Consider the following 12,474-nt stretch of genomic DNA (forward strand, 5'->3'; position numbering starts at 1 on the left):
AAGTGAATCCCATATCAAAGCCACTATTTCATAGAAATAAAACTAAACCATTTATTATTTATCAACTCTACTGCACCATCTCATAGTTAAGTTTTAGTATGACAAAATATGAAAGGGATTCTAGTTATTGTCATCAGAGTTAGATCTAATAATTTAAGAAGTAAAGCGATATCATTAGAAATTTTATTAACCAAAACATATATTCCTTTTTATTCTCTGCTTTTGAGAAGCATGTTTTATTTGATTGCTACCTATCAAGGTGATGAATCTTTTTGGATGCGGAAAAATGTAATTGGATGTTGGTAGCTGTAAACTTATCCATTAGAGGGACCCACGCGATTCTAATATGCCTTCTCGAGGTATAGTGAGAGCAGCACTAGAGGAGAGCCGAGAGCGACCGAATGATTTAGTGAAGAAAGAGTCCGTGGGGTCTCTCTAGCCACCTCTCTCTCATTAGCTTCTTGGTGTGATTTGATTTGAAGGGATGGAAGTACGGCTTATGCTCAACCACTTCTTTCTATTAATATATTTCTTAGGGGCACTAACAAAGTTTAAGATTGCATAAACATTTTAGAGGGCAAGATTTAGCAATTAGGGTTCTCCGAGTTTATTGATTGCATGATTTAAGGAAGTGAAATGATATGGATTCCACTCTAAGTTGCACTAATTGGTTGGGAAAAGTGCAAGCCCTTGGCTGTGATGCTTTGTTCGTCTTGGGAGCAACACTCGGCCGTTTCTTGTTGGGATTCACATGTTTCCTCTTTGAGTTAGTTTGGTCACATGTTACTTCATTGAATTTGGGTGGTTACATGTTTATGTCACAAAGGGATGTGTCGCCAATTGGAGCCAGAATAGGTCATTATGATCATTGCGATGCACCATTTGAATTTTGGGTCTTAAATCAAATCATGCACTTTGTTGATTATCAATTGCTAGTTAAACCTTATGGTTCACAAGTGTCAAATAGATTTCATAGATTATGATGTTGGTTGTGTCAGCAAAATTGATGCCAGGAAAAGGTGGATCTTAGCCTAGAAAATCTTTATATTAATAACAGTACATGGTTCTTCCTATATTTCATCGATTTCCTGTATCCTTTGGATGGAATAACAGTACATGCTTCACCACTCAATTATTGTCATCTAATTGTGTTTAAAAATTTCATGACAATCTTTGGATTGTTCGCACACACTAACAAGTAATCATATAAAAACCTACCATGCCATCAAATGAATATAATTTGTAAAGAGCAATATCATTGATGAACACAAATAACATAGATAACAAGGTGATGAAACAAAGGAAAGAAAGTAAGAAAGAAAAACACCTAAATACGTGGCATAAAATAGCATTTTACCACAACATTTATAAATTATACAAAGCATTACCTTCTACCATTCCATTGATGACTAGTGTAGAAATGACCATAAAGTAAATTAAACAAGCTAAAGGAATGTCTGAGTCAAACCAATGTATGGAGAACTTAATCAAATTGTAACAATCCTGCAAAAGGTGTTTTGCCACAAAGTAGCTCTAAGGATACATGTGGAGCATCGATGCATATACGCGGATAAGTAAAGGGGAAATGTAAGACTTCTACCAAATGGAAACTAATTAATTGTGATGAAATCACCACTAGAACACCTGTTTTTTTTTCAGAGAATAAGATGATTCTAGCAAATCTTGGAGAAGAAATTTTGCACATATATACAGAACATTATTCTCATATCCAAGAAATTCATGAAGCCAAACTCTTCTCTACTTCTCCTCCTTTTTTTTTAAATTTGAAATATATTATATAGAAGAAGCAAGTCTTTACTAGGATGCTGATAAAAGGAGCCAGCTTTGCCTTCTGGACCAGGGGTAACCTCACCGGTCAGCGGAGCATGCGATTCAGTTGCGCTGACGTGCGTGCAACACGGTCCCCGTTCTCTTGCCGTAATGCCCGCTGAGCTGTCCTCCTCGCAACCAAGCCTAGAACGCGACACCCGGTAACTTGCTCCACCCGTCTCCACCGCCGCATCAGAGACCACTAGTAACGGATCGGACGGTCAGGAGGCTTTGATCGGCATCATGGTCCCGGAGGGCGGGCCCAGTGTGTGGAATTCGCAAAGCATCGCTGCGTCAGCCACCATTTTTTCCGCTGCCTGCCACCCGGTTGGGTGGGCCCGGCCCAGAGACCGCTGTCGCTGGGCCTCACATCCCACCGTACCGGAATATGACCTCCACCGAACTATCTTCCGTCGTTTAATTAATTGATTAAGATATTGATAGAGGACGGAACTAGGAAGATGCTAGGAAATTGGAAGAAAGCTTAAGACCGTTTCCCACAAACTCTGTGGTTTTATCTAATCATTTTTTGTTGTTCTCATCCCCTATCGTATACAGCAAACATGATAGCGAGGAATGGATATGACACGATAAAAATTCAGGAAAGATCCGATTCACTCTTGAGGTCTGCTTATATTCTCCCATACACCATTCAACTCTAACTAATGTTAATGAATTTGATGCGCAAATTTGAAAATAGTGCAGTAGTTTCAATCCTACGATAAGAGGCTGACGTGATAACATTTGTTGTGAGGGTGCAAGCTTGCATGCGTCTCTTCTACATTAAAATATCAAGATCCACAAGGCTGTCAACTCGTGCAAGAGGACATGCCTGCTTTCTAGAATTTCTTGTAACTTCAATACATATGACGTCGTATCATGCTAGCTAACAATAGGAAATAAGTTAGTCTGTCCTAGACAGAGTAGCTTCGGAATCAACATAGAACATGTCAACAAAAACCATTTTCGTTCACAACGATGCAACGGAGGTTAGAGGAGACATGTCTTGTCATGGCCAGTGAAAAAATAAGTAGATCCAAAGCAGTATGATGCTAGCGGTCTGGTTCTTATCCAAACCGCTATTCCATTCCCATGCATTCCCGACTAAACCAAACCCCGTCCCCCAGTCAATAACTCCTTTCCCAACGTTCACACCAGGATAAATTCATAGCATCCAGGCTTTCACTAAAGCTAAGATGAGTTTAACACGCCAATAATTTTCCATGTTTAAAATAATATAGGAAGCCAAAGGCTCACGTAATGGCCAGCAGCCTCATCTCCCAATGTTCCCGTCGTGCGGAATCCGTATCCATATATTTGTTTAATCTCGTAAGTGAGCCACTAAGCAAAGATAGTACGAGGGGGAGATGAGCAGCTAATGATGATGATGAAGTAGATGAATAAAGTGTTTGTTGGAAGTTCTCGTCACAAGTCGGGGTGGCGGTATCATGCTGCTGCCCCCCGCCCGGGTCATACGCCCCAGCCGTTCGCGCGGGCGCGCGAATTCCCCCTTTGCTCCATCACCTGAACTCGCATAACACGGACGCAGCCTGAGACTCTGTAAAAGGTCTGTACCTTCCGCCACCTTTCACCTTTCAGTGGATGAAAGGCGAGAGCCAAAAATGTGAGATGTGACATCGCATTGTTAGGAAATAAAAATGTGAAGGGGCTAAAAATGGTTATCCTCCACGGTGACACCTTGCTTACTGGGGTCGCTGGGGTATGGATGGGTGGTCATTCGCAGGTCCTTTCTTTGTGTGGTTCGATGAAGAGAGCTCCACAATGAGTATGATTACTCTAACTGCTATGGAGAGAAGCCATGACCTTCCCCTTTTTTTAAGAAAAAAGAAAAAAAATGGAGTCCATTTACAGAAAAGTCATAAAGATCCCCCAACTTGACTCATAATGAGTAAAATGAAGAAAATGTTGCCCATTTTCAGAAAGCTCATAAAGATCCCCTAAATTTGATACATTATATGAGTAAAAAATATAATCCTTCGAAAGTATACAAAGCCATGACATCCGTCTCTCTCCGCTCCCACCAAAACCCCAACCGCAGAAAAAATGAAAGAGCCCTGGCTCCATGCCAGGCACAGTGGACATACTATGCCAAAGGCGCTTGACTTGATCGACAGTGAAATTTTCCTACCAACCGTCATGGCGTAATCTTGCTTTTAAACATGCGAACGACATACAACTTAGTTTCAGCAAGTGTTTACGTCTCCTTCCTTGCATCGTCACATCAAGCACTTAACAATTTAGCTTAGTTTAGTTTTGGAGGAAGTGGTGGATAAAGGGCTAACAAGAATGATTATGCTGGCCATTAAAATACTTCGAGTTTCAAAGAACAAGACCAGGTTGGAAGAACAGTCAGATTTATCCATGGGACATTGGTCATGGTGGATTTGGGCCAAACATAATCACTTATTTTAATCACCACCACAACCTAATAGGATAATGAAGAAGTGAGATTTGCTGGCATCACATATCACATTCAGATAAGGAAAATAAGAGAACGGTGGGCTGAGCGGCTGTCAGCCCCACAAAAGCATAAGCTTTAATCGCGGGTGGCTCCGTTAACCATCATGATGACTTAAAAAAATGGCTATATTATATAACTGATTAGCGAACGAATGTGACGAAAATTATATTCTTCACCACGGCCCAACTACAGGATAAGAGCAGGTGATGACAAAGAGTCGAGGAAACCAAACCTGCATCCAGGCTGAGCTAACAGCCTTAACTCTTCTCGTCAGATGCTATACTTTGGTCCAGTGGGGTCTGAACTTTAGGTCCACATCAACCACATCCTTTTGGCAAAGGGGAAAACAGTGGGATAAAAAAAAAAAAAAATCCTGTAAAGACTTAAAGATGCTACAACCCGAATACAGGACTACGAGAATAAAGTAGTTAAAGACATCTCGTTGTGCAAGGTTCTGATGGTATATCACTTGTTTCAAACCCAATAAAGAGAATCGAGGTACCTACAAGCAAAGATTTACATTAGGGAGCAACTGTGACAGGGGACATTCAGTAAGCCTGAATAAACAAGCCCCTTTTTTCACTGGGGCACTAAACAGAACTGAAGATACCTTGGGTATACTATCTTTTCAAGGACTGCAGTTCAATCTAAAATAGGTAATACAAGGCTCAAATATCCAGAGAACTGTTCTAATATGACAGCCAGTTGGAAAGGCGCACAAACAAAGCTTGCGAATGCTAAGAAGTTAGCCACCATGTACTTCCAGATTAAGCTAATTCAAGCGGAGGTAAAAACTCCCGCAGCACAGGAGCTATCATTTTCCCCTAAAATGGAAAAAAAAAAAGAAGTTTAAAATTAGAGCCAATAGGAAGAGAAGACTGGGGCCATCGAGAAGAAACCTTATGGTTTACTTACGTGTTCATCATCAAAGTTATGTTGTCTCCTTTCAAGAGAATCCTCCCTGGACAAATACAAAGATGTATTCAGCAATAAATCAAAATGAAGAAAGCAAAACGGCAAATAATAAGAAAAAGAGTCACAAGACTAACCCAATGGCTTTCTAGTTTTTTTCTTCACGTTGACTTCATCAGCATCATCCAGCACCAAATTCATGTACTCATCAAAACCCTACAAAATATACCATGAAACTGATGTTAAGCAGCAAAATAGGTGCATGTCTAATTTGTCCAAACGTCCACTAAAAAAAAAAAGGGAGCCCCATGATCTCTACTTAGGAGTACAGTTTATTTTCTGCTTTGCGACTGTGTATGATCATGCCTGCCATACATCCAGCATTTGCAACTATAGCAAATATGAATGGAGATGTAACATGTCTGTGTCACTGCCAACAGCACAGGGCACTTTGTCCATAACAAAGATCACTAATAGAGGAATCAGAACTGCAAAATGAGACAAGAAACTAGGAATATAAAGAGTAAGAATGATCTCTGATCCAGAGCACAGAATCAATCAGGATTCAAGGTTTTGCAATGGAGCATAAAAGCCTCAATGAGTATCATCCACCAGAAAAGCCATTACTGCTTAAGAGCTCAGGTGTGCTTCAGATCTGTGTCTGATGCCGTATTAAAGTATTCCCCCATTTCAGGGTATTGATTCATTCTTTTACAAAGCAAAAGGCAAATCAAAAACAGAAAAATTGAAATGAAGCAGCCACAACCAATCTAATATGCAGGTTACATCGGCAGCACAAGAAGCCCCATTAACTCATCCAAGCCATAAAGGGTTTCAGTAACTACTTGCAGTTGGGCATTCAGCTTGTATGATTCTGCAGATGTCACAATAGAAAGTTGGTAATTAAATGGCTTGATAAATTATAAAATGGGGTGCCTGATAAAATACAGGAAACAGAAAAGGAAGGATTTTTTTTCTAAACTTTGGACCAAAAAAACAAAATAGAAAATGATGTGTTTAATTCAATACAACTATGACTTCAGCTAGTGCTAAGGCTTCTCAACATTGGAACATACCCTAGCCACTAATCTCAATCGAAAGAAATAGTCATCCTAGGCAAACAACTTATCCAACCCTAACACGCCATTTAGTCCAGGAATTGCAAGCTCTTTCAAATGCCTAAACTAAGCCTAGTGTGGAAAAAATCACGGTGTTCATAAGACTCAAACTAAGCCTAATCCCCTGAATACAACATGCAATACGAACCCATTAACATGGCTTTTAATTTCTCTTACATGACACTATCGCCCTCAAAATGATTCATCCTGAAATTTCTATGTCATTATAGTTCGGTTCCAATTTGTACCATTGCAGATAGGAAATACCTGCACCACTATGTGATGGTATATCTATTTGTATGGTGCCAAATCCTTACCATTTATAATCTCAATTAGCTTATTTTAATGAAGATGATTCACAGCTTTTGTTTAAATGGTCATAACAAACCCCGATCTAGAAGTCTCAGATCATTTTCCTCATTCTCATGATGAATTAGATCATATGTACCATCAAACGCAACTATAGCTGTCCACTTGTGTGTAGTGGATGACCCATCAGATTCCATATAAATTGCCAAGTTAATAATTCAAATCCTTCAAACTATCAGATTGAAAATTCCTGGTGCAGCTATTGCCAAGCTTAGCCAAGAATATGCATCCACCAGTAAAATTTTCCTTGAAGTGAACTTCTTTCAGAAATCGATTTGATCTTTGATGACCTCTTCAACAACCTCTTCGACTATCATCTCCTCGTTGGACAACTCACCCCAATTTTTGATATCCTTTGAATCCTTTTGCAAGTGCACAACCTTGTGTAACGCAGACTTCAAAAGGATTCCATTGGAGGAGAATTTCAATCCACATAGGGCATACTTGGAAACAAGGTTTGAAGTTTCGGCAGAAAGACCAAGCCGAAAATAAATCCCTCTTTTGAGTTTTGGTCCATTTTGGCTGTTTCTTCCAAAATTGATTGGTTTTGGTCCAGTTTCAGTGATTTCGGACAATTCCAGCTGAAACCAACTCAAACAATCAATTATCTTTTATGACAGCCCATTGTAACCGCATTAAGATCATCTTTTGTTCTCACTGTTTCTCTGCCCCACATAAGTGGACCATTGATTAAATCGCTAAATAAGTTCTCCAAAATGGGAAATCTTGGTGTTTAGTTTTGACAAATTTTGCAAACATCCACTAAAGTTAGGCTACTATGCTTAAAAGTCATGTAAACAACTTCTCTCTTGCATTTTGAAGAAGTTTCTCACCTAAGCTTATTATGAATCAAAATAAACAATGATGCAACCTTCTAGCAGTAGTTATTTAAGGTGCAAGTGTCACACAACTGACATTAGAGAACAAGTATAATCAGCTAGAAAAGGGAACTTAAAATATGTTGGCAATGCCAAACATGGGAATCATCCCTTCTCCAACCACCGAACTTTTGCTCCCCTGTAACCAAAATCATGATTCTATGACTGAATCGACAAATGAACTAGCTGCTAAGTTGCCTTACAAATTGCAACTGATCCACCAAAACAAATGACAACTAGAACCCTACAATTTGTTGATTGGAAATGAGACCATCAAACTTAAATCTCATAATAATGATGAATGGTGTTTTCAAGCATTAAAGGGGCAGTATCATTTGCTTAACTTGTTCCAAAAATTATCCAACAATCACTTTATTAGTTAATATAACAAATATTTATCTGCAAATAGAAGACAGAAAAGATTTTTGGGTCTATGTGAGTGTTGAAAATCTGATCCATCACATGAGACGACTAACCAGGGTTTACTACCTAATATCTCTCAGAAAAACAAAACTTTTTGAAAGTCGTCTAACTTACAAAAAATATTTTGTTGTGCCAGTTCAAGAAAATACCAAGCATTTCAAGAAGTTACTGTTACCTAAGCATAAACATAGGGACAAGCAACTATCTTTGCAAAATTAACATCTTCTGTTTTACGCTTAAGCAAGAGAGAGACCATCCATAAAAAAAGGCAAAAGAAAAGAAAAGGAACAAGAAGAAATCAGCAATTCTTTCTATCAGAAGTGTCCACCACTTATACAAATTCACCAACTAGACATACATCTAGCACCTTTTACCCTTTATGGTTAAATTTCTCGAAAGTATACACATTGCACGTACCAGGAACGAATATATATAAAAAATGCTACAAAATACATTCGAGAACAAATATGCTACAAAAAAACTCTAGTGATAGTTTGACACCCCAATCTCTTCACTCTTGCCCGACTGCCCATAATATCCAAGTAAGCAACTGATTATTTAACATTTACCCTCTTGAACTACATTCTAACTCTTTCTTACTTCTTATATTTAAAAATACATAATGTCCATGGTTCACAAGCCTGCACTGGATTCGTTCATTGTCCTGTGTAAGTACATGAAAGATTCGACCACCATCAAGTAAAGAAACCACGAATATCAATATACTGAGTGGCATAATATTACAGCATCTATAATCCTAAGTTAATACGAGCATATGGCATCAAGCACACAGAACACAGCAGAAAATAATCCTAAGTTAATACGAGCATATGGCATCAAGCACACAGAACACAGCAGAAAAACACGAAGGAAAAAAAAAATCCAAAGTCAATATCTGCTTATGATTTATTAGCAAAATAAAGGTACCGGTATGAAATCGAACGTATAATGCTTAAACCATAAACCCTAGAGAAGATATAGGACCAATAACATACTATAATCCGCCCTTCGATTCTCAAATCCCTTTGCTCAAATAGCCAGATCTGGATGCGTGCTTTCTGGAACAATCCAACAACGAAAAATATCAACAAAATCAGCAATTTTATTGAATCACAAGAACATGAAACTAAATTAAAGATACGGAGAGATCCACCAGAACTTACGCTTTGGAGAAACCTGAAGATGAGATTCTGCCGCGCGAGCACCAAATCCCCGCCCACGATCAGAACAAAAGGCAGAAGAAACCATTTGGTTAAGCATAAATAAAAGAAAGATTAGGGTTTCTAGAAGAAGAGTGGGAGAAGAGCGTACAATGGGTTGGGTCATGATCCTCTGCACCTTGGTGGACGCCATGGCTGCCCCTCCTTCGGCTTCCGCGAGCTCTTCGCCTTCTCTCTTGACTCGAGCAAGAGATCGATGGGAACGTTAATAAACCCTAGGTTTCGGGAGAGGTGGCTCGAGTTTTAAATAGAATAGTTGTATTACGGAAAAACGACGGTGCATACGTACCTATAGGAGAGTTCGCAGGTCTAATGATATATGGAGGGGTTGCAAATGGGCCGGATTGGGTCATGAATGATGCGATCTAATTCAATTTTTTGTTTGGATTTTAAATTTACATGCAAATCCGATTTGGTTGAAGATCGAGTTGGATTGGATCCAGATCTACAATTTTTGACCCAACGGGTCATTCGGGTTGGGTCTGATCTATATATAACCCATACTCAACCTAAAAACTTTGGATCCGAGTCTGGGTTGGGTCTGAGTCCGAATAGAAATTGTGCTGATTTAGTCATAGAAGGAAGAAATTGTCATTAGCAATGCAAGAATACAAATGCATCTCATCTACAAGAGCTCCTTCATAATCGAATATAGTTATTTTCATGGAAGCTTGGTATTGTAGGCTAAGGTTCTCTAAAATGTATGGAAGGAATTTGTTCTTCTTTTATGAATTTGAAGCCCGGTATTTCTTTCATCTTTCATTAAGTGTGCCTCAACTAACTGATTCATTTTAATAATAAGCAATTGTTTCATATCATGATCGGATCACTTCTTATATTTTCCACTCAGAGGTGAACAAACTAAACAGGTCAGTTATGCTTTTGATCAAAGGTCAGTTGCATTGATTCAACCATAAAGAAGCATCGCATGCATTTTGTGCATGCTCTGTACCTTAAGAAAGAAAATCCATGTGATAAGTGCATGCTCCGTACCTTAAGAAAGAAATCCATGTGATAAGCACCGGTGAAAAATATAATCTTTATATTTTGAAACACAATAGAAGCAGCAGCAACAGAATTTCAAAGTTGGCTCTGTGCAGCCTACTGAAAGTTTAAAGCCCCGAGAACAAACAGCAAAATAAGAAAAGCATAAAAAGCAACACAAACTAAGTACAATAGAAAAACAACGAGAAAGGACATGCACTCTCACAGGAGCAACATCTGACTGTATCAACATCAATAAAACCAGTCAAAAACTCACAATATCAGCATCACATAAGAATTACATATGAATCACAGGATCAGCATCACATAAGAATTACATAACATTTGTTCAGTGAACTACAATTTCCTCCATCTATTCGACTATAGGCCACAGTTAAAGATCACCCGCTCGTCATAAACAATGCTTCGAATTTTTATCCTCCATGGCTTCGGTTAATAAGCACCCATACAGCTATGGAAAAAGATAATAGATATAATTAATAATAGATATAATTAACTATGCATTAAAAGTACAGTATTCTTAACAGTGTAAATATAATAATGAAAATGATTGTTACCACTTACCAGCATAAACTAATCATTAGTATTAATAACAACAACAATTTCGTAATCTTCAACCTTATATTTGTATGAGAAGGTGGAATATCTACATATAAAAAAATTATGAAATTAAAAATCTCAAAGTTTTAAAGCATTAGTATTGGTACATGGTAAAATTTATGGATGTTCTAGAAATCAAACTTGTAAGATGAGGCAAGATGTCTCAAATCCAATCTTGTGTGCATATCAATATCTCAACTATATTCGGAGATAGACTACTATGAAAATAATCCAGAACCCTGCCAACAGTGCTGAAGGCAGACTCAGATGCAACGGTAGAAACAAAAATTGCCAAAATATCATGTACTATCCTAGACAATATTGTATATTTGATTCATTGAATCTTCAATACTCTAAAATGTCAAAATTTGGATCTTCTAATGGATGAACCTGTCCAAAAAATTACATGGCAAGTCATTTTTATTAGTATTATTGCCTTATATTTTAATGTAAGCATCCAAATTAGAGATCATAAAATACTTTCTCTTCCAAATAGGTCTCTAATTCTATCTTAGATGGTTGAGTAACTTCTTCTTCTTGGATAATTTCTTTATAGTCATGCATAAAATGATTCTCATCTCCTCTACCTAACGATGTAGACACCGTCTCCTCCACTCGAACTCATATATGTAAAAATTTATTATGAATGGTTAACTTTGGTACACCGCTGAGGGTTTTAACAAAAAGTTTATATTAGATTTAGGAAACGTTTTAACTTTTTCATGATTTTTTGTTTGAAGTTGCAACAAGGTTTTGACATTGTTTATTTAAAGATGAAGATTTTCTTGCATAATATCGATTGCCTCGAGGTTCATGCTATGAGGGCTGGAGCTTTCTTGGGTTATACGATATAAATAAGTTTTACATCTCAAATGATCATTTTTTAGAATTATTTTTTACCTTCAACGATAGAGTTGATCATGAGTCAGACCTGAACTCTATTTTTATTTTTATTCCAACTTCAAACATGGCCTATTTAAAATTTGATATTTTTTATATCTAAGCCTAACCCATGATCAGTTCTATTTGATAGTTATTATAATTTGGTAATGCAATACACATGAGAGGTAGTAGGGATGATTGTACATCCCAATATAGTATAACGAATACGAGGAATAGTAAAATGATTGCAAAATTTTAATCTAGTTAAATATTTTATATAATATACTTATGCGATATGAGAAAAGTATACTTCTCTCCCTTTTTTTTTTTCCTCCTCCTGGAACTATATCAAGGGGTTTATTTAGTTATATTGGGGGGATCTATCAAGTCCCAAGTCAAAGCTTCGTAGGAGCACTCAAGATTTTAAGTTTACCAGGAGGATAAGGCAACCATCTTGATGTTCTTGAACTTGGGATCAATTTTCTTAAATTTCATTAATTGCATGACTTGGTAATAATTGTTCATATCCTCTAATGATCATATATGAATACAAGGTTGAATGATTAATTATTCCCACAGACATTACAATTCCCATCATTTGCTCTCCTAGTGACACCAATCTTTAAACGAATAATTTATTGAAGAAATTAATTAAACTAGCTTGATAGCAACCGATAAGACAACTAATCCCATTTGATATTGAGTAGAAGAAAGCTGCGCATAGGACAATTTTGAACTCAAGAATTTAGAAACCT

General features: G+C 37.6%; 1 protein-coding gene across 1 annotated transcript; it reads right to left on the minus strand.

Moving 5' to 3' along the window:
- Window positions 1–4,728: 4,728 nt before the first annotated feature.
- LOC103707109 (small nuclear ribonucleoprotein E-like) lies at window positions 4,729–9,513 on the minus strand. The gene is made up of 6 exons (XM_039128096.1): window positions 9,324–9,513; window positions 9,176–9,202; window positions 9,008–9,070; window positions 5,362–5,440; window positions 5,228–5,273; window positions 4,729–5,136 (listed from the first exon to the last, which is right to left on the minus strand). The coding sequence occupies exons 1-6, from the start codon at window positions 9,363–9,365 to the stop codon at window positions 5,127–5,129; spliced, it is 267 nt and encodes an 88-aa protein (XP_038984024.1). The 5' UTR covers window positions 9,366–9,513; the 3' UTR covers window positions 4,729–5,126.
- Between the last annotated feature and the right edge of the window lie 2,961 nt (window positions 9,514–12,474).

Source organism: Phoenix dactylifera, chromosome 7 (genome assembly GCF_009389715.1).
Source record: "Phoenix dactylifera cultivar Barhee BC4 chromosome 7, palm_55x_up_171113_PBpolish2nd_filt_p, whole genome shotgun sequence".
Lineage (NCBI taxonomy): Eukaryota > Viridiplantae > Streptophyta > Magnoliopsida > Arecales > Arecaceae > Phoenix > Phoenix dactylifera.

Coding starts and splice junctions, on each gene's coding strand:
- LOC103707109 (XM_039128096.1), bottom strand. CDS start 9,365: ATGGCGTCCACCAAGGTGCAGAGGATCATGACCCAACCCATT. Junction 9,071..9,175: donor TCTTCAGGTTTCTCCAAAGC/GTAAGTTCTGGT, acceptor GGATTGTTCCAG/AAAGCACGCATCCAGATCTG. Junction 5,274..5,361: donor AAAAACTAGAAAGCCATTGG/GTTAGTCTTGTG, acceptor GTATTTGTCCAG/GGAGGATTCTCTTGAAAGGA.